The 20,404-nt window shown below is 35.5% G+C and overlaps 2 protein-coding genes across 2 annotated transcripts; both read left to right on the forward strand.

The window, feature by feature from the left end:
* Positions 1 to 1,212: 1,212 nt before the first annotated feature.
* LOC138833685 (olfactory receptor 4C11-like) lies at positions 1,213 to 2,127 on the forward strand. The gene has a single exon (XM_070031974.1). It carries the CDS (start codon positions 1,213 to 1,215, stop codon positions 2,125 to 2,127), a length of 915 nt encoding a protein of 304 aa, XP_069888075.1.
* A 15,710-nt stretch (positions 2,128 to 17,837) lies between these two features.
* On the forward strand, positions 17,838 to 18,776 carry LOC138833686 (olfactory receptor 4S2-like). The gene has a single exon (XM_070031975.1). The coding sequence runs from the start codon at positions 17,841 to 17,843 to the stop codon at positions 18,774 to 18,776; it is 936 nt and encodes a 311-aa protein (XP_069888076.1). The 5' UTR covers positions 17,838 to 17,840.
* Positions 18,777 to 20,404: the final 1,628 nt, after the last annotated feature.

Raw genomic sequence — 20,404 nt, forward strand, 5'->3', positions numbered from 1 at the left:
TTAATACATAAATGTTTACTAAATATATATTAGAATAAATAATAAATAATGATGTATATTAACTTTAAATATGTAAAAATATAAATATAAATATATTCTGTTGTTTATAAAATATTTCATATGTTAAACAAACCAAGTTTACATCAATTCTCTTTTCATACCACTCTTCAGTTGATATCTGCTAGCAGATAGATATTACAAATATACACAGTGAGAATTAGACTGAAAGTGTCAGTTGTGACTGAAGTTGCAGAGATTATTTTCTAAATCCCTGGTTTTCTTTGTAAATCTTGAATATAAATATTGTTTCTGGTTTATGTTGCTTGTTCTCCTCTTTTCTTTCACATTATCATCAGTGTCTAATTAGATTTCATGAAAATTTGTTGAAAAATATAGAATTAATGAAATGGAAAGGAAAGTTTAAAGGATACACGTTGGATCAATTTGGCACTTATCCTTAATTCTGGACTGGACAATTGAGGTTGTTCTTCATTTCTGAAATGAAGAATATTCACTACTTTTTGTCACAATCCATGACAATTTTACTCATTCTTTAACTGTGTATCTGAGAGTGCACACCTAGATTTTATTACAATTACATTACAGTATTCAAAGTATGTATCTCAAAGGTTGCATAATTATAACATAATTGCCAAATGTGAAAATAATGTCAAAGCATATTACATTAAATTATGCAGTCAACTTCTCCATGTATTCATCATGCTATCCTACTATTAATAACAAAGCCTTGCTTAAACCTAATAAGATTTATTATCTCATAAGAAATCACCTACAATAATATTTACTTTTTTTTATTATTGTGAAAATATCGTACGGAGAAGTTACAATTACATGATCAAGGTAATGAGTACATTTCTTATTCAGCATTGTTGCCTCCTCCTTTGTTTCCCCATCCTGTCCCTTCCCATCTCTCCCTTAGCCCCCTCCTCCAGCAGAGAAGCTAGAGGCTAATATTTATTTTTTAAAAAACCATTTCCTCTTTCATTACTTTTATGTGCAGCCTGAAAATTGTACCGCATGATATTAATTGGTAACTTTGGTAAAAATATGACAATCATAAGTAATAACCTGCTGGAAAGTTAATATCATTACTAAGAACATAAATTCAGCTGCCAAAATTCAGCAATCATTTTATATTTTTTCTTTGCAGATGTTTCTGTAAGCTACAGTTTCCCAACATCAACTGAAACAATGCCTAATAACAGCACTATAACTATATTTGTATTGTTAGGGCTCACACAGGACCCCCAAAAACAAAGACTGGTGTTTTTCATCTTCTTAGTTTTCTATGGAGGCACCGTCGTGGGGAATACGCTCATCATGGTGACCATCAAGTTCAGCAGGACGCTAGGCAGCCCCATGTACTTCTTCCTGTTTTATTTGTCCCTTGTTGATTTCAGCTTTTCCACATCCATAGCTCCCAGGCTCATTGTAGATTCTCTCTCTGCAAAGAAAATCATCTCCTACAATGAGTGCATGACCCAACTCTTTGCCCTGCATCTGTTTGGTTGCATGGAGATCTTCGTCCTCATCCTCATGGCTGCTGATCGCTATATAGCCATCTGTAAGCCCTTGCGCTACCCAACCATCATGAGAAGACAGGTCTGTGTCATCTTGATTGTGTTTGCCTGGGTGGGATCTTTCACACATGCCACATCTCAGATTGTCTTGCTCTTAAATTTGCCCTTCTGTGGACCCAATTTAATTGACCATTATTGCTGTGATGTGCAGCCCTTGTTGAAACTTGCTTGCGCTGACACTTACCTGGTCAATTTGATGACCGTGTCCAACAGTGGGGCAATTTGTTCAACCAGTTTCTTGATTTTGATGATCTCATACATTGTCATCTTACATTCACTGAGAAATCACAGTGCAGAAGGGAGGAAGAAAGCTCTCTCCACTTGTACTTCTCACATTATTGCAGTGATAATATCCTTTATTCCTTGTATATTCATGTATACACGTCCTCCTACCACATACCCTGCAGACAAAATGGTGACAGTGTTTTATACCATTGGCACACCCTTTCTCAACCCACTGATTTACACACTGAGGAATGCAGAGGTGAAAAATGCCATGAGAAAGTTATGGAGTGTTAAATATTGAATGAGTAAGTGTACAATATGTTTGCCTTGTTCCTCACTTGAAAAGAAGAAAGATATATTTTTGATCACACTTGTTCGAAACTTAGGATGAAGAACTATTATGTGTTTTACTCTATTTAATTCTTTTTTTTTTCTTTTTTGCCCATCATGGGGCCTGAACTCAGGCCTGGGCGCTGTCCCTCAGCTCTTCAGCTCAAGGCTAGTTCTTTACCACTTAAGCCACAGCACCACTTCTGACTTTTTCTGCTTATGTGGTGCTGAGGAATCAAACCCAGGGCCTCATGCATCCAAGACAAGCACTCTACCACTGAGCCATCTTTCCAGCCCCTTACTTAATTCTTGATGTAACATATTCCCAACAAGCCGGTGAGATTTCCCCTGATCATTTTTACTAGAAAAAAAAAACTAAATCAGTTTATCAAGAATTCATGATTATTTTCAATTGTTATTGTAAATGTGATGTACATAGGGATCACAGTTACATAAGACAGATAATGAGTACATTTCTTTTTAAACAGTGTCACCTCATCCATTGATTTCTCCCAGTTTTTCTTTCCCATCCCCCCAGAAATTGTTTGGTTTATTTTCAACAAATTATCTATAAAGAATCATTGCTGCATTTGGTCACTCTTACCCTCCCCCAAATAGATAAGCTTACATACAAGACAAAAAGGTAAAGAAATCAAAAACAGTGACAAAGAAGAAAAGAAAAAAGTAAAATAACATGATTTATGTTAATCATTAGTTTGATTTTTTAATGCATCTGTGGTTCTGGAGATATCTTTGGCAATTGTTATGGCTGTCATAATTTTGTGAGATGTTTTGATAGACTGTTCTAAATATCTGTTCTGATATTTAGCTGTTTATATGATCAGTACATTCAAGCAACAAGGAAGTCAAAGCTTTGTGACTCTATGAAGAAACTTAGAAACTAACAGATGTTACAGAACTAAATTTCAAAAATTAAATATGCTGCTATTTTGCCTATTTTCTGAGACCAGAAAGAAATGTAGAAATTTGTTTCAAGCCAAATATTGTATTATCTATTATCTGTGAATTTGAAGATATGAAATAAACAAATCTTTGTCACACACACACAAAAATTGTCTCTAGTTATTTGTTTTAAAGAAAAGCAAACACTGCTGCAGCAAACCCTTTCTCTGTTGGTGTTGTTTTATAAAAGATTCATATGTGTTCATGAAGTTTCCATGCTCTAATTTCTTTTTTGTGTAAGTTTTTTTATTGTAAAAATACTGTACAGAGAGGTTACAGTTACGTGAGCAAGGTAATGAGTACATTTCCAATCAAGCATTGTTTCCTCTTTCTTTGTTTTTCTCCCACTATCCCTTCCCTCCCTCCTCCTCCACAACTACCCCTCCTTCCTCCCCCTGCACCTCTTGCACCCCCTCCCCCGCTAAAGTTTTAAAGTTCATTTCCAACATAGTGTCTTTTACATCTCATTGTTAAAATGGGTCAACCTCTATCCCTATTTAAGCATTTTGTTTTTTCCCTTCTCCCCAAATTAGAGAAGTGTATCTAATTTCTACTGTATGGTAGAATGAGGTAAAAGAGAGATAGGAATGAGAATTTACTATACTGATGTTTTATAAACCCATTTTGATGAATGAATTGGCAGGTTGAAAATTTAAACTTAGTTTTCTTCCTCTCCTAAACAGTTTTGTTTGTATCTATTTCCCTTCCACCTATTTCCACCATGGATTTCACAAAGCAATTAGAGAGTAAAATGGGGATAATTGAAAGGAGCTAGCATTGATGGGGAATACAGAGTGAGCTAATAGGTACATGACAATATGCTAAACACTATATGTCATTAGGGAATTACAAATTACCACTTCAATGAGATGTCACTATTCCTCTATTAGAATGATCAAATTTCAAAAACACAGACAACCCATATGCTAGGAAGGGAGAACAAATCAGAAAAGCCTTTATGCATTGCTGCTGAAAGTTTATCCCAAACTCTAGAAACATAAAAATGAAAAGAAGTAAAAATAAAAATCAGTGGAAGTTAGTTGTTGAATTACAGTGGATAAGTTTGCATAGCACAGATAAGTTTTAGAACACTGAAACCTCCTCACTTTACTGGATCATTTATACATTTTACAAAACTCATTAGCACAAAAAAACCCTAATATACAACATGGATTTGGAGTGTTAATATTATGTCAATAAAATTTTCTTCATTTTATCAATTTGAGAACCTCGGTATAATAGTAAAGAAGACTATGTGTGTTTGGGAACCAAATGTATGTGGAAACTTTCTATGTGTTCAGCTAAATATTGATGTGAAACTAAATTACTCTAAACATTGAGTTTAAAGGTAAATAGATAGTACATACATGAAAAGACAAAAATGAAGGAAGTGCAGAAAGAGTAAGGATAGAGGAGCGACTTTGGTCAAGATTCTTCTATATATACATGGGCATGGGAAAATTAAACCTTCTTATTCAACTGATTAATTCTAGGCCTACTATCTGTCCTAGTTGGTTTTTCATTGCTATAATTAAATCTCTATTAATAGACACACAGGAAAAAAATGAGTTAGGAAATCTTTATAAAGAAAACAAAATCACAGTTCTGGAAGTTCAAAACTGAAGCCTGAGTGGCCACACTGATTTGACACCAGGGAAGATCTAATAGTGGGTAGCATAACCTCAGCAATATTGCATATGGGAGAAAGAAATCAGACTACCACCTGGAGACACATCCCAGGGACCCTTGTGGTCTCTGTTGGTGTTGAGCTTGGTGAAGAGGTTGGATCAAGTACGTTACAGAGATTTTATCCATTTTTTTTAATTTTGATTTTTATGTATGGATCCTTGAAACTTTTTACCTGGATTCTGGGATTCTAATGAAGGTATTTTGTGACTTAATTCCTAGTTGAATTTGTTTTCCTCTTACAGTATTTGCCATGTATATTGTCTTTAATGAAATTCCTTTATTTATTTTAGTGTATTGTAAAGATGCTGTACAGAGGGGTTACAGTTACATGAATAAAGTAATGAGTACATTTCTTGTCAGCATTGTTACCCCCTCCTTTGTTTTTTTTTCTCCTACTATCCCTTCCTTCTCCCACCACCCACACTCTTCCCCCCACCAGAAGTTGTAGAGTTCATTTCCAGCATAGTGTCTTGTGAGTCTCATTGTTGAGATGGGTCATCCTGTGTCCTTGTTTCAGCATTTTGTTATCCCCCTTCTCCTACCCAAAGTAGATAAATGTATATACAAGATGTTAGGTACCAAAAGGAGGGAGAACATACAAAAGAAACCAAAAAATATTTCACATAGTACATTAAAAACAACAATAATAAAGGGAAAACTCTTGTGTCCCTATCTTGGGGTTCATTTTGCTTAGTATTTTGCTTAGTACATAGCTTTTGAGTTTTTCTGTTCATCTGATAAGATTGTCCTAGATGTATGCTAATTATTACAAATAAGGGAAAGCATGGGACCTATATTTCTTTTTAGAACTTTCACCCTACTTAATTCAGGTTTTTATTTGTTATTTTTGGTATTTCAGTGATTGTTAAGTGTGTTTTCTGCAAGTATATTCTCTGAGCCTATGGCTTCACTTCTGATTCTTTGAGTAAAAACTCCTTTTCATTGAGCAGAAACTATTTGTGCTTCAAATTTGTCTTTTTATTTCAAAGAGCAAAATCAATCCATTGGTCCTTCTGAGCCTGACATACTTCACTTTATATAATGTTTTCTAGCTCCATCTATTTATCTATCTATGACATGCTATTATTGTTTATAATGAAGGAGCAAAATTCCATTGTGTGTATATATCACATTTTCTTGATCCACTCATTTATTGTAGGGCATCTGGACTTGTCTTATGGTTAGTTATGGGATGGGAAAGAATGTATTGAACTCAGAACCTGACTTCTGGAATTGAAACCTCTTTGTACAATTATTTAATAAAAACTTCAAATGTTTTACGTAGTTAGTTATATGTGGGTGCATACACAGAAATATCACAGAACTCTTCTAGTCAAATCAGATAGTGTGAAAAGCAAAGGAAAATTATGCAAGATGCTAGAAAGGAAGAAATTAGTTTTATTTTTGCTTTGTCATATTCTTTGTGTTTTTACCTTTTGTTTAGTATCAGTAGTAGCACTACTCTGAAGTCTGTGTTTAATATTGAAAGATTAGTATTATTGATATTAGCAATAATACCAAAAATTTCAATATATTTGATACTTATTATGCACATTACAACCATCCAAAGTTGACAAATAAAGAGATAGTCCAAAGTTACATCTGAAATGTTTAGCAGTATTGAAGAGGGAATGACTTTTTTGGATAATAAATCTGATCAATATCACTGATTTTAATAGTATACTTATGCAGACTGCACTTATGCAGACTGGACAAGTATGTGATCATATTCCCAGAGGTTAAAGACATGAGAAGTAACAATGGTATTGTTTATCTTTTTTACTTCTTTCAAATGGTAAATTATGGATTAATGTATTATTTTGGCTGCATGACAAGATCAAAGTTGAACTGAAGAATATTATTGTGTAAGTCTTCTAGAAACAAGTTTCATTGGAGAATCGATGGTTTGCACATTGTAAATGTACACTCAGATGTATAAACACTAGAAAATTCCCAGGGACACACAAGATTCGAGTGAGAGTAGACTTAAGTACAAACTATGTTTGCAAGTATGATGCTGAGGACAGCAAACTCAGGAAGGTTTATTAGAGCAGAGAGTTGGTGTGGACTCATGGATAGCTAGGTAGTTCAATAGAGAATTGAACTCTGTTAGATACTGACAGCTTGTGGTTAGGCAGGCATCAGGTGAAACATCATTAAAGGTCACTGATGCAGTAAGTCATAGAATCATATCTTTAGGCAGAGTGTATTGGCACCTGCAAGTAGACACCATTTCAAGTAACTCAATGGCTGAATTTGGCTCTGAAGCTTTTTGCCGAGTAACTTTTGGCTCTTGGATGTCATCACTGGGGAGTTAATAAAGAACAGTGCTTATTAGTGTGGAAATGTTTTGCTACAAAATATTCTGAGTAATTAAAGCATTGCATCAGCCTTAGAAAACAGAAGACCATACATAAAAGAGATACTGACCACAGTTTTCACAGCCCATTTGAAAATGCATGTTCCCTACTTTGCTTCATAAGAAGCAGGAGCTGAAGTTTCAAGGGATCTGTGTACTAGGGTTGATTTAAAAAAGATATATCAGCCAGGCACCAGTGGCTCATGCTTCTAATCCTAGATACTCAGAAGGCTGAGATCTGAGGATTGTGGTTCAAAGCCAGCCAAAGCAAGAAACTACAGGAGACTTTAATCTCCAATAAACTGAAAAGATCCTTCACATCCAACCTAAGGAACCACGTGGAAGCAGGCACAGGAAAAAGATTATTATAAGGTTTATTAGAGCAGCCATATTTCCCCCAAGAGGGAGCACATGACACCCTTCACTATTCAGGTAGCAGGAGGGTCTGGGGGCAGGAAGTGAGGTAGGTGAGTGCCCAGGTGGGGCTGGGTGGAGAGAGGGAGTGGCCAGCTGTAGGGCAGGAACACCAGGGCTGGGAGGAGCTCAGGTCTGGGTGGAGCTGAGGACCAAGGTAGGCATAATGCTTTCATAAACTAGTCAGAAAAAAGCCAGAAGTGGCACTGTGGCTCAAGTAGTAGAGAGCTAGCTTTGAGCAAAAGAAGCTCAAGGTCAGCATCCAGGCCCAAGTTCGAGCTAAGGACTTTAAATATAGATAGATAGATAGATAGATAGATAGATAGATAGATAGATAGATAGATAGATAGATAGATAGATAGATAGATAATTATTAGTGCATTTCATGATTCTGTAAAAAATTGACATATAAAATCTCTAAAACCTCTGTGTTTTAAATTGGGAAATAGGATTAAAATGAAGTCAATTCATTATACTGGTAGTCACTGAATGGAAGGTAGAAAATCATCACTTACTCAAGTAACAGAAAAAATAATCCAAACATTTTAGCCAACTTCATCTCAACTGAAATATCTACAATTCCCTGAATCTGGAAAAACAGAATATTCATAAGTAAGTCTAAACAACTTTGTTATTCACAGATAACCAGCAAAGGATGATATACTATGAAGATCATAAAATTTGGGTTGTTCAATGCTCATAAAAATATACCCAGGACAGCTACAGAAATTTATAAATCATTATAGATTTATGTTAGGTTTATTATTATCTATAGATTATAAATTATATAAACCTGTAGCTATATCCATCAATATGTTGCAGTAATTTAAATTTGAATACAAATTACAAGCAATTATTACATTTCTGCTTATAGTATACTAAATTATTTTAAATCAAATGCCATGTTAGACTTAAAAAAACACACATGTTCCAAGATGTTTTATTTTTAAGCAGAAATATGATATACATATATCATATGTATATACATATATTTTAAAAATCAAAATATTTAACTCTTTTAAGGTGAGGAGGAGGCAGTCTTAGGACATAAGTTAAAATAGATTTAATTATTGGTAATATTTTTACTCTTATCATGGTTAGTATGTTTATATGTGCTCACTGTACTATGGAAATGTAACCATGACCAAATTATTTGGAAAGGTGTGAATACTACAATTGAAATTTTATTAGGACTGCTATATTATCATATCTATTGGCTCTGCTTCTTCCACATTTTTTCCATTCATGAAAAGGTTTTAATCAGGACTTGTGAGCCTTTACTACCAGATAATTTTTTTCTAAAGTAATGCCAATTTTTTTTCAATACACTATTAGGTCCTTTGATAATGGCCAAAAGTTTATGCTGTATCTAGGATTACACAAGATGGGATATCCTATAATCTATGCATGTAAGAAGATTTGAGTTTTAGGCTAGACTGAGATATGTAGCAAATTCCATGTCAGCCTGGGCAAAAGATTGAGACTTTGTCTCAAGAGACGGGGGGGGGGGGGGGGGGGGGGGGGGGGAACAGAAACAGAAACAGAAAGAGGAGAGAAAAGAAAGAGAAGGGAAGAGAAAAGCACAGAAATATAGACACCCTGCAAAGGTGTCTATATATATTTACTGTTTTTAAGAAATTGTTTACTGATAATATTTGCTGATTTTTCGCACTAATTTTAATCACTGCAATAAAATAGTGGCCAGGTGCCAGTGGCTTACACCTGTAATCCTAGCTGCTCAGGAGATCAAGGATCGAGAATCAGAGACAGCCCAAGCATGAAAGTCTGTGAGACTATTATCTCCATCTTATCACCAGAACAGTGGCTCAGTAGCTCAAAGTGGTAGAGCATTAGCTTTGAGCAAAACTGTTCAGGGCCCAGGCTCTGAGTTCAAGTCCTACAACCAACAGGGGGAAAAAAGTGGTACTGATAGTGTATTAGAGATAGACAACATGCAGATTATTTTTGACCATGAATTAATAAAAAGAATTTACTTAGGTGATAAAGAGAACAAATGATTTATTAGATTTAATAGAAAGAAAAGGATTTAATAGATGTATTAGTTTTACTAGAATAAGAGCAGCATAATGGACAGCCAGGCAAAGGAGCATAACATGGTGGTTTATTGGAAAGAAGGAATCTCTGAGACACTTGCTGGTTGGCTAAAGAATTATTCCATTAAGGAAAAATATGGTGGAAAGTCTAGCAATGAGGGAGGGCTCACTTCTGCTGCCCAATATGTGGCTTTTATGCAGTTTACAGGTTTATTAATGATAAGCTCTTCCCCATCATCCTTCCTGATTTTTTATTCCTTTCTTGTTTGGTTCATTGTTTTGAATTTCACGCACAGAAGAATATCAAGCTTGCTTTTTTTCTTATCTTCCATCTGTCCCATTTCATCCTCTCAGCCCATCCAACCAGTTCCTGGGTATTTTTCTATTTCTTCTTAAAATGAATGCTTCATCCACACAACACTTGAAAAAAAAAGTCACTAAATTCATGGCTCAGGCAGCGTTGAATGGTGAGGAAAGGTGCCAGGAAAGGCAACAGAAAACAGGACAGAAAGCAACTGGAAACCGGAGGCATAGAACAGCACTGTACAAAAGAAGTAACAAATCCTAGCACACAGTCATTTTGTTGAGCAAAATAATGGGGAAAGAGCAATGCTTCAAGCAAAAGAGGAAAGAAACTATAGAAAGATCCACTAGCATGAATCAGATAAAACTAATTTTTTTAATGTGTTATCTACATATTGCACAGTAAACAGCACTGATGAAGGGGGCCCTAGACTCCCCAACTTTCTTATTGGAGAAGAAAAATGGAGTCATTACAAGAGACATATTAGCCAAGTTGCTTAGCAGGAAAGAACAGAAAATCTGAAAGGGTTTTCTTTTTCCCCCAAAAACTCAACTTATCCTCAATATAATGGCTGAGTGAACAATTACTCCAAGACTCAGTGAAGACGCAGAAGTAAACCGGAACAAAACAATTGGCTGACATCTCTGAATGCTGATAAAAGGAGAGAAACCACTGAATGACAGCTCGGAATTCTTGTAAGAGAAAGTAAGCTCATGGCTGATAGCTCTGAACTCTATAAAAAGGATCAGATTCAGATATTTGTGAATATGAACTGTGTGCTGAGTGAGAGAAGGGTGAGGTTCTGGTACTCAGTACCATGAGAGTCCCTCATACCTTCTGTACAGCCAGTAAAAAGTAATGTGATTTGTATACTGCAGAGGACTGGTAGGCTTCTTTTTTATTATTTTATTTTCTTTTGTTTAGTGGTGATGTACAGAGGGGTTACAGTCACATAAGTCAGGAAAGGAGTGCGTTTCTCGTTGAACAATGTTATGTCCTCCCTTGTTTTCTGCCACTTTCCAGACTCCCCACGTCCCCTTCCCCAGCTGTGCTTCCCCCAAGTTGTAAAGTTTATTTCCAACATAGTGTTTTGTGAGTATCACTCTTTCATTAATTCGCCCTTTGTCTTTTGTCTCACCATTTCTGTGATTCCCCTTTCCCATACCCAGATCAGATAAACTTACATATAAGACAAAGGGTACTGAAATCAAAAAGAATTACAACAGGAGATAACCTAAGGGGAGAAAAATGAATGAAAAAAGAAATAACTGCAAACAGCCCTCTAAAAAAAAAAACCCGAAACAAACCAATTATGCCAGCACCATTTACTGAAGAGGCTGTCTTCCACTCTATGTGTATAGCTCCCTTATCTTAGATTAGATGGCTATAGGTCTGTGGGTTCATTTCTGGATCTTCAGATCTATTCCATTGGTCCTCAAGTCTACTCTTGGTTTCTTCACAGATTTTATTATAAAAGGTTGGGAAAGTGTGTTAATGACATTTTCTTCATTTATTGAATTAATCCTTCACTTCCTGTCCTTCATTCTACATTTTGGGTTGCATTATTCTTCTTAGTTTTTATATATTGAAATATCTTTGCATTCTAGTAATGAAGCCAAATGAATCCTAGCATATGATCTTTTAGATATGTTGTTGAATTTGGATCATAAACATTTTATTGTGAACTTTTGCACATATCTTTGATACAACAGGAATGACCTTTGTTTGGTTAGACAGCACAGAAATAATCCCAGGCCCCATCTCATCACATCTCTGGGCTTAAGGTCTGCAGGTAGTGTGCATTTATCTAGCAGATGGAATTACCAGTCTGCTGCCACCAGAACCATTTGGCTTATATATCATTATCTCATTTCACATTACCTTTCTGGGGGAAAAAGAGGGGCAAAAATTTACACTATATATTAGAAGTATATAAAACATGTAAGGCTAGAGGTACTGATAACCAAATAATAAAATTGAAGAATGAAGAAAGACAAAAAAGTGACAAGATAGAAAAGAGAGGAAACAGGTAGGGAATGGAAGTATAAGACATCATACAACAGAAGGAGAAACAATAACGTAAATAAGCACAATGAAAGGCAAATTGGTCAAAATAATAAAAGAGAGTGGAATCTTCCCCCCTTCTCTCTTGCTACTCTCTCAGAATCTCCATTGGTGGGTAGTTACCCCTCCCCTCTGAACCCAAACCAGTTTAAACCAGAAAATCTGCTCATAGAGGCTTAGTCCTATCTGAATTCCTCAGTGTTCATGCAGTGTTTATGCCACCCCCAAACTTCTCCTCCCACAGTAGCGGAGTGTTTCTCTGGTTGGATGCTTCGGAGCATCGGAAGCACACTGTGTTTCTGTGTTGTTTTGCTATGTGCTTTTTTCCAAGCTGAGGCTGTGTTCTACTAAACTTGCCAGTCATTCTTCCATCCTAATTCTTTGGCTCCCTGATCAAAGATTAGGTGGCCATAGACTCCTTAAATCTGCTTTCATTTTAAAGTTCTCATTATAGAGATCCTTCACATCTTCAACAGATGGTGCTGGCAGAATTGGTCAGTTACTGAAAACTGAAGTTGGATTCTAATTTGGGAAGAAAAAGGAAAATAACAAAATGCTGATATAAGGATACAGGTTGACCCATTGTAACTATGAGATATACAAGACAAGACACTATGTTGAAAAAGAAATTTACAACTTTGTGGGGAAAGGAGGAGTTGGAGAGGTGGAGAGGGAATAACAAGGAGGGGGTAACAATGCTCCATAGGAAATGTACTCATTACCTTGCTCATGTAACTGTAACCCCTCTAAACAGTATTTTTACAATAACAAATATACATTAAAAAACAAAACAAACACTTCTTGTTTCCATATCTTGGAGTTCATTACAATTAGCATCATTTAGGTACTGAGCTATTATGATCCTCTGCTAGAACTATCTTAGATATATACTAAGTATTACAAATGGGGGAAACAATAGAACCTATACTTCTTTGAGTCCAGCTTATTTCACTTAATATGATTTTTTTTCAAATCTTTTCATTTCCTCATGAATGGTGTGATGACAATCTTTCTGATGGGAGCATGGAATTCCATTTTGTAGCCAGGACATCAGTGGTTCACACTATAATCCTAGCTACTCAGTAGGCTGAGATCTGAGAGGATCACCGTTCAAAACCAGCCCGGGCAAGAAAGTCCATGACATTCTTATCTCCAATAAACCACCAGAAAATCGGAAGTGGTGCTGTGGCTCAGTGGTAGAGAGCTAGTCTTGAGCTGAATAGCTGAGAGACAGTGTCTAGGCCCAGAGTTCAAGCCCCACAACTGACAAAATAATAATAAAAATAATTCCATTGTGTATATAAACCATATTGTCTTGATCCACTCATCTACTGAGGGGTACCTGGGCTGTTAGCTATGGTAAATAACGCTACAATGAACAAAGTTGTCCTGGTAGCTTTAGTGTAGCCTTGTTTGTGGTCATTTAGGTAAATGACCAGAAGTAGGATTGTTGGATCATAGGGGAGCTCTATGTTTAGCCCTTTGAAGAACGTCCATACTGCTTTCCAGAGGAGTTTTACAAGTTTACCTTCCCACCAACAGTATAGTAGCATTCCCTTTTGGCTACATCCTTGACAGCTTTTGTTTTCTTGATAATGGCCATTCTATCTGGGGTGAGGTAGAATCTCAATGTTGTTTTGATTTGCATTTCTTTTATGACCAAAGATATTAAACATTTCTTCATGTGTCTATTGGCCATTCTTATTTCTTCTTCAGAAAAGTATCTTTTTAAGTCTTTAGCCCACTTGTTGATGGGGTGGTTCTTTCTTTGAGGAGCTGTTTTTGAGGAGTTTAATTTTTTGAGCTCTAAGTATATTTTAAGTTTAAGGCTCTTGTGTTTTTATAGCTAGTGAAAATCTTCTCGCAATCTGTGGGCTTTCTATTGATCTTGCCAGCTATGTCCTTTGCCATGCAGAAGCTCTCCAGTTTATTGCAATCTTGACTGTCCAACCTTTCTTTGACTTATTGTATTTCTGGGTCTTCATTAAGAAACTTTAGAACTAGGTCAACGAGTCCTGGTGTTTCCCCTATTCTTTCTTGTAATATTTTCAGGGTATTTGATCTTACATTGAGGTCTTTGATTCATTGGGGGGGGAGGATTCCACTCTCTTTTATTATTTTGACCAATTTGCCTTTCATTGTGCTTATTTATGTTACTGTTTCTCCGCCTGTTGTATGATGTCTTATACTTCCATTCCTTACCTGTTTCCTCTCTTTTCTATCTTGTCACATTTTTTAATTTTTATTTTTTTATTGTGAAAATACTGTACAGAGGGGTTACAATTACATGGGCAAAATAGTGAGTACATTTCTTATCAAGCATTGTAGCCTCCTCCTTTGTTTACCCTTCCCATCTCTTCCCATCTTCCCCCACCCCACCCTCCCAATCCTCCCCCCCCCCAAGTTGTAAAGTTCGTTTTCGACATGACAACTTGTACTTCTCATTGTTGCAACAGGTCTACCTGTATCCTTATTTAAATGTTGTTTTTCCCCTTCCCCTCCACAAATTATACCAACATCAAATACAGTTAAAGCAGGGGTTATACTGTGGGGGGGGGACATACAAAGCAACAAAGAAATAATCTTATAATTGCGTTAGAAACAAATGCATGAAAGAAAAAAAACATTTAAAATACATATCTTAGGGTTCATTTTCCTAACATCACCTTATCTGACCTTTTGTCTTTCTTCATTCTTCAGTTTTATTATTTGGTTCTCAGTATCTCTAGCCTTACATGTTTTATATACTTCTAATATATAGTGTAAAATTTTGCCCCTCTTTTTCCCCCAGAAAGGTAATGTGAAATGAGATAATGAGATATAAGCCAAATGGTTCTGGTGGCAGCAGACTGGTAATTCCATCTGCAAGATAAATGCACACTACCTGCAGACCTTAAGCCCAGAGATGTGATGAGATGGAGCCTGGGATTATTTCTATGCTGTCTAACCAAACAAAGGTCATTCTTGTTGTATCAAAGATAGGTGCAAAAGTTCACAGTAAAATGTTTATGATCCAAATTCAACAACATATCTAAAAGATCATATACTAGGATTCATTTGGCTTCATTACTAGAATGCAAAGATATTTCAATATATAAAAACTAAAAATAATAATGCAACCCAAAAAGTAGAATGAAGGACAGGAAGTGGAAGATTACTTCAATAAATGAAGAAAATGTCATTAACACACTTTCCCAACCTTTTATAATAAAATCTGTGAAGAAACCAAGAATAGAAGGAAAATAAGTCAAATACCAGCTGTGTTTGATAAACTTATGGTCAAAATCATATGAAATGGAAAACACTGAAATAATTTCTTCCAAATTGAGAATGAGACAAGAATGTGCATTTTCTCAACCATTTTTCAATATACCATTTAATTATGACAAAGCAATAAAACAAAGAGGAAATGTAAAGAATATAAATATGATAGAAAGAAAACAAACTATCCCTATATACAGATAACATGACCCTCTATTTAAAAGTCCTTAAGATTCATCCAAAAATTTCTTAGATCTGATTTAAAAAAAAACCTTCAGGAAAGTAGCAGGATGCAAATGCGACATACAAGAAGCAGTAGCATTTTATGCAACAATAATCAGGCTTAGAAAAAATCAGGAAAATTATTGCATAGATCACATTCTAAACCATTTAATATAAAACAACTAACACAGCATGGGCACTGGTGGCATTCACCAGTATTTGCTAATTAGGAAGCTGAGATTTAGAGGATTGCAATTTGAGGCCAGCATGAGTACAAAAGTCTCAAAGACCTCACTTTCAAATAATCCAACAAGCAAACAAACAAACAATAACCAAGACTAGAGGAATGGCTCAAATGGTAGAATGACAACCAAGAGGAGGAAGTATAAAGCATTCAGACCAAAACACAGTACTAGCAATAAAACAAAAATATTAATAAATAAAAGAACTAGACATATTATTAGAGTATTAAAATGAAATGCTTCCATTTCTAAACTACAAAATTCTGTAATTACATGTTATTAATGCTTCAGTTTCTTGAGTTCATGGAAACAGAATACATGGTGTACATGGAGCATGGAATGCATATGGTATATTTTTATTCTTGGATATAAATGTATTTACATTAGCTTACATTGTTCCAGGGTAAGAAGTACAACCATTTCTAGAAAGATCAGGGAAAACTTGCCAATATTAAAATATTTTGTTCAACTTTAAAGGGAAAATGGTTACCATTTTCATTAATAATGATTGTAACCAAAGTTATTCCTGCCGTCTTATCACAAAAATACACAACATGGCAAATCTGGAAGAGAAGAATAAATACATGGAATAAAATATTTTCACAGATCAGACATATCCTCACTAGGACAGAGAGAGTTTGCTGCTACAATTCCATTAAACAAATAAGTGGAAGGACATTAATTAAAGAACTAACGTATAGAGTCATAGAAATTGTTCACTGAATTGCTGTGAGTTAGGGCTATGGTCCTAAATTGAAGAGTCACTTGAGTTTCAAAGGAATCACATCATTTTTACTTAAAAATAACTGAAATGTAAATTAAACCTTATTGATAACTATACCATTTGGCTATTATTAATCCAGAAGACTGAGGCTTTCCCTAAGGTCACTATGGTATTACATCATACCTCTGAAATACTCCTTATAAGTAAAGCTAAGAACATTTATTGCCAAAACTACTGAGAAATGGAAGATTTCAGCAGTTCAGAGAACCGGAGAAAGAGAACACAGTGTTTGCTAGTCTTTGAGTTTAGGAATCAGGCATTTCCTGGAGCTCATCTTCGACAAAGTCATCCATCATCACATTCCTTTGGCTGTGGATGGATGCAGTCAACGTCTCTTAAAAATACAGGAACACTGGTGAGATTATTCTCTTCTATAATGAATATAGGATGCTTGGTGAAATAGAGAAATTATTGAATGGTATATTTTAAGACGCTAATCTAAGAAACTATAAAACAATAAAATTAATACATAGTTTTTAAAGTATAGCTATTTGTAATAATAAACTATGGTAGAACAAATGTGAGTTTCAAAAATGCCAGTCATTTGAAAAGCAAGTGAGAAACTATAATGTCAGAAAAGTCAAAAGGGATTTCTTGGACACGAGAGTTAGGAGCATTCTCACTAACATTTGTTGTCTGGATACTTAAGCAATAGATCCTGGGCTCATGTGTGGGTGTCAACTTATTCTAAAGTGGAGTTGGCAACAAAATTCATACTTGTCCAATACTGGTATGAGGGGAGTTCTCTTACAATGAATGACTTTGTCAGTAGTAAACAGTATTTTCTGTTGTCAGGAGTAAAAGGAGAAAGGACATATAAATGAGGAGAGTATGACAGATTCTGAATGTTTATATTATTGCTGTTAAAACAATTTCCATTATTACCACTGTCATTATTTCTTTTAAAGCATGAGCAATGGCTAGTCTAAGAGCTGTAACATAGAGATTAGATGAAAACTGCCGTTTTTCTAAGATGGAAAAAAATCAAAACAATGTTGCTGAAAAAGACTAGGTAAGAGTAGAGTTCCATAGTAGGATGTATCAGTGTAGATGGAACTGTAGGAAATGGGCTTTCAACTTCTAAATGAATCTAAACTACAACTAGTAATGGAAAAGTTTAGGAAATTTCTAGAAACATGCTTTAATCAGATCTATCCATTCCCCTATATGTGGCAATTTCATTCTTCCTAATACATATGTTTATGGTTGAACATATACATGTTTTATAGGATTATGTTCAGTGATTCTGAAAGAAAAAGGATAATTGTCTTTGTGGTGTCTGTCTTTCATGTAATTTAATTGTTCTGAAGGCCTTCTAAACTCATTCCATGGAAAAGATAAACAATGTGACCGAGTTCATTTTCTGGGGCCTTACACAAGATCTTGTGGCTGAGGAAGTGTGTCTAGTGGTGTTTTCCTTCTTCTACACAGTCATTCTTCTAGGAAACCTGCTCATCATGCTGACAATTTACATGGGCAATCTTTGGAAGTCACCCATGTATTTCTTCCTCAATTCCTTGTCTTTCGTGGACATTTGTTTTTCATCATCCACAGCCCCCAAGCTGATTTTTGATCTCTTTGCAAAGAAGAAACGAATTTCCTATGCAGGGTGCATATTACAACTCTCTGGGGTACATTTCTTTGGATGCACAGAGATCTTCATCCTTATTGTCATGGCTTATGACCGATACGTGGCCATCTGCAAACCTCTACACTATATGACTATCATGGACCAGGAAAGATGTAATAAAATCTTGCTTGGCACCTGGGTGGGAGGGTTCGTGCATACCATAATTCCAGTGTCTCTACTTGTCCAACTGCCCTTTTGTGGACCCAATGAGATCAATCACTACTTTTGTGATATCCATCCTGTGCTGAAACTTGCCTGCACAGACACACACATCATTAGTAGTCTTGTGACAGCCAACAGTGGTACCATCAGTCTGGGGAGTTTTGTCATCTTGCTGATCTCCTACACTGTTATTCTGGTGTCTCTGAGGAAGAGGTCAGCAGAAGGTAGGCGCAAAGCTCTCTCTACCTGTGGTGCCCATATTGCTGTGGTCATCATCTTCTTTGTTCCCTGTACTTTTACCTATATGCGCCCCGATGTTACTTTCTCAGAAGATAAAATGGTGGCTGTGTTTTACACTATTATCACCCCCATGCTAAATCCTATGATTTATACTCTCCGGAATGCAGAAGTCAAGAATGCCATGAAGAAACTGTGGTGCAGGAAGCTTTTCTGGGACAGGAACAAGAAATAGCTGGGAGTAATCACTGAAGTTAGTGGCTTCCGAATTTTCTTGTCCCTGGTACAGAGAGTTATAATGAACAAAGTGATAGCATACCTGTGTTTTCTGAGGGACAATGTGTGAACAGCATATCCTACATAAAAAAGGGATATTTTATTGTGATTATCCTATTATAATATTCCACAAATTAGGTAATACCCATATTATCAGAGTCACATATGCCATTTAGTTAAAATGATGCAGACATTTTTATGTAATGCATGAGGTTTTATTGCTGCTTGGTATACAGATGAAATGAATATTTATGTGATATATGAATGATTATTTTGGAAAGGACATATCTGTGCTAATGTATTCTGGTATTAACTCCTTAGAGAAAACAGAACACTGAGTTCTGAATTTTGAATTGGGAGTTTAGCCACATGTAGCATAGCAAAGGGACAAAAATCCAGGTTCAAAGAAAGTGATAGCTTTCATCCATATGTTTTCCTCAGTCTTAACGTTTAACTTTTTTACCTACACCTGGAGAATATCTATAGCTGTAACATATTGTGAATCTCCTCTTCAAATGAATCTAAACTTTGCTTTTGGTCTGTAACCAGTTTTCCCTTTTCATAAAAAGTTCCAATTCAAGTGAAAAAAAAACAGATAAAAAAAACACCTAGGGAATCAAAATAAACATGATTCAATCAGCACGATAAATACAACTTGTTGAAATGCATGACAGTAAAATTATGATTCTTTCAATATTTGATCTAAATATCTTTCCTCTATTCAGTGAGATATTATTGATCACTGTACTTAAATAATTCTGTTTCCAATTATGCATTCCAAAGTGACTCCTGTGGACTCAGACTCTTTTCTTTTGTTATATTTGTCCTTCACCTTGAGCTTCAAACTCATGTTTACTTTTACATGAAAGGCAGCATATCATTGTGATCTCTCACCTTCTCACATCCACAAATCTTAGAGCACCAGTGCCACCTCTATCCATGCTTGTGTTTTGCATTTGGAGCATGCGAGAATTATTTAGAAATAGGAATGTTTTAAAATGGTATCTCATATTAGTACATTCACATAAATTAAACATGGATTATTTTTTCCACAGACGAGGATTGAACACAGGGTCTTGTACTTGTTGGGCAAATGTTCTACCACTGAGCTAAATCCCCTGCCACATAAGGTTTATTTTTTAAGCTACAATTGAACTGGATTAGAAGTTAGAATAAAGTTATTGGCATTACCAACTATTCCATGGTTATTGTCCAGGATTAGCCATGAATACAATGTTCTTTTATGTGCTAGTATTGGTTGCACTTTTAACATAAATATTGGATCAATTCTTCCAAAAGTGGATTCATCATTTGTGTCTCTTTGAGAGTTTTTTTCTGAAAATATAGCAGAAAGTATTCTGAGATTCTGTTCCACTGAGAAGATGCTGGGTTAATGAAAGAGCTGTACATTTTGACAGTTTATTTTATTTTCTATTGATTTTTATTTTAATGTTGATAGTGCATTTGAACACTTAGGTGTAAAAAGCTAGGAATCAATGAGTAGACCTTCTGAGAGCATACGAGTTCAACTGGCAAATGGAACCTAATCAATATCATGTGTACTGTAAAAATTGAAACAAATTTAGA

This window comes from Dipodomys merriami, unplaced genomic scaffold, assembly GCF_024711535.1.
Source record: "Dipodomys merriami isolate MVZ:Mamm:240054 unplaced genomic scaffold, mDipMer1.0.p SCAF_21, whole genome shotgun sequence".
NCBI classification, from domain to species: Eukaryota; Metazoa; Chordata; class Mammalia; order Rodentia; family Heteromyidae; genus Dipodomys; species Dipodomys merriami.

What these genes read in the sequence shown, in the direction of transcription:
- LOC138833686 (XM_070031975.1), top strand. Translation starts at nt 17,841, where the DNA reads ATGGAAAAGATAAACAATGTGACCGAGTTCATTTTCTGGGGCCTTACA.
- LOC138833685 (XM_070031974.1), top strand. Translation starts at nt 1,213, where the DNA reads ATGCCTAATAACAGCACTATAACTATATTTGTATTGTTAGGGCTCACA.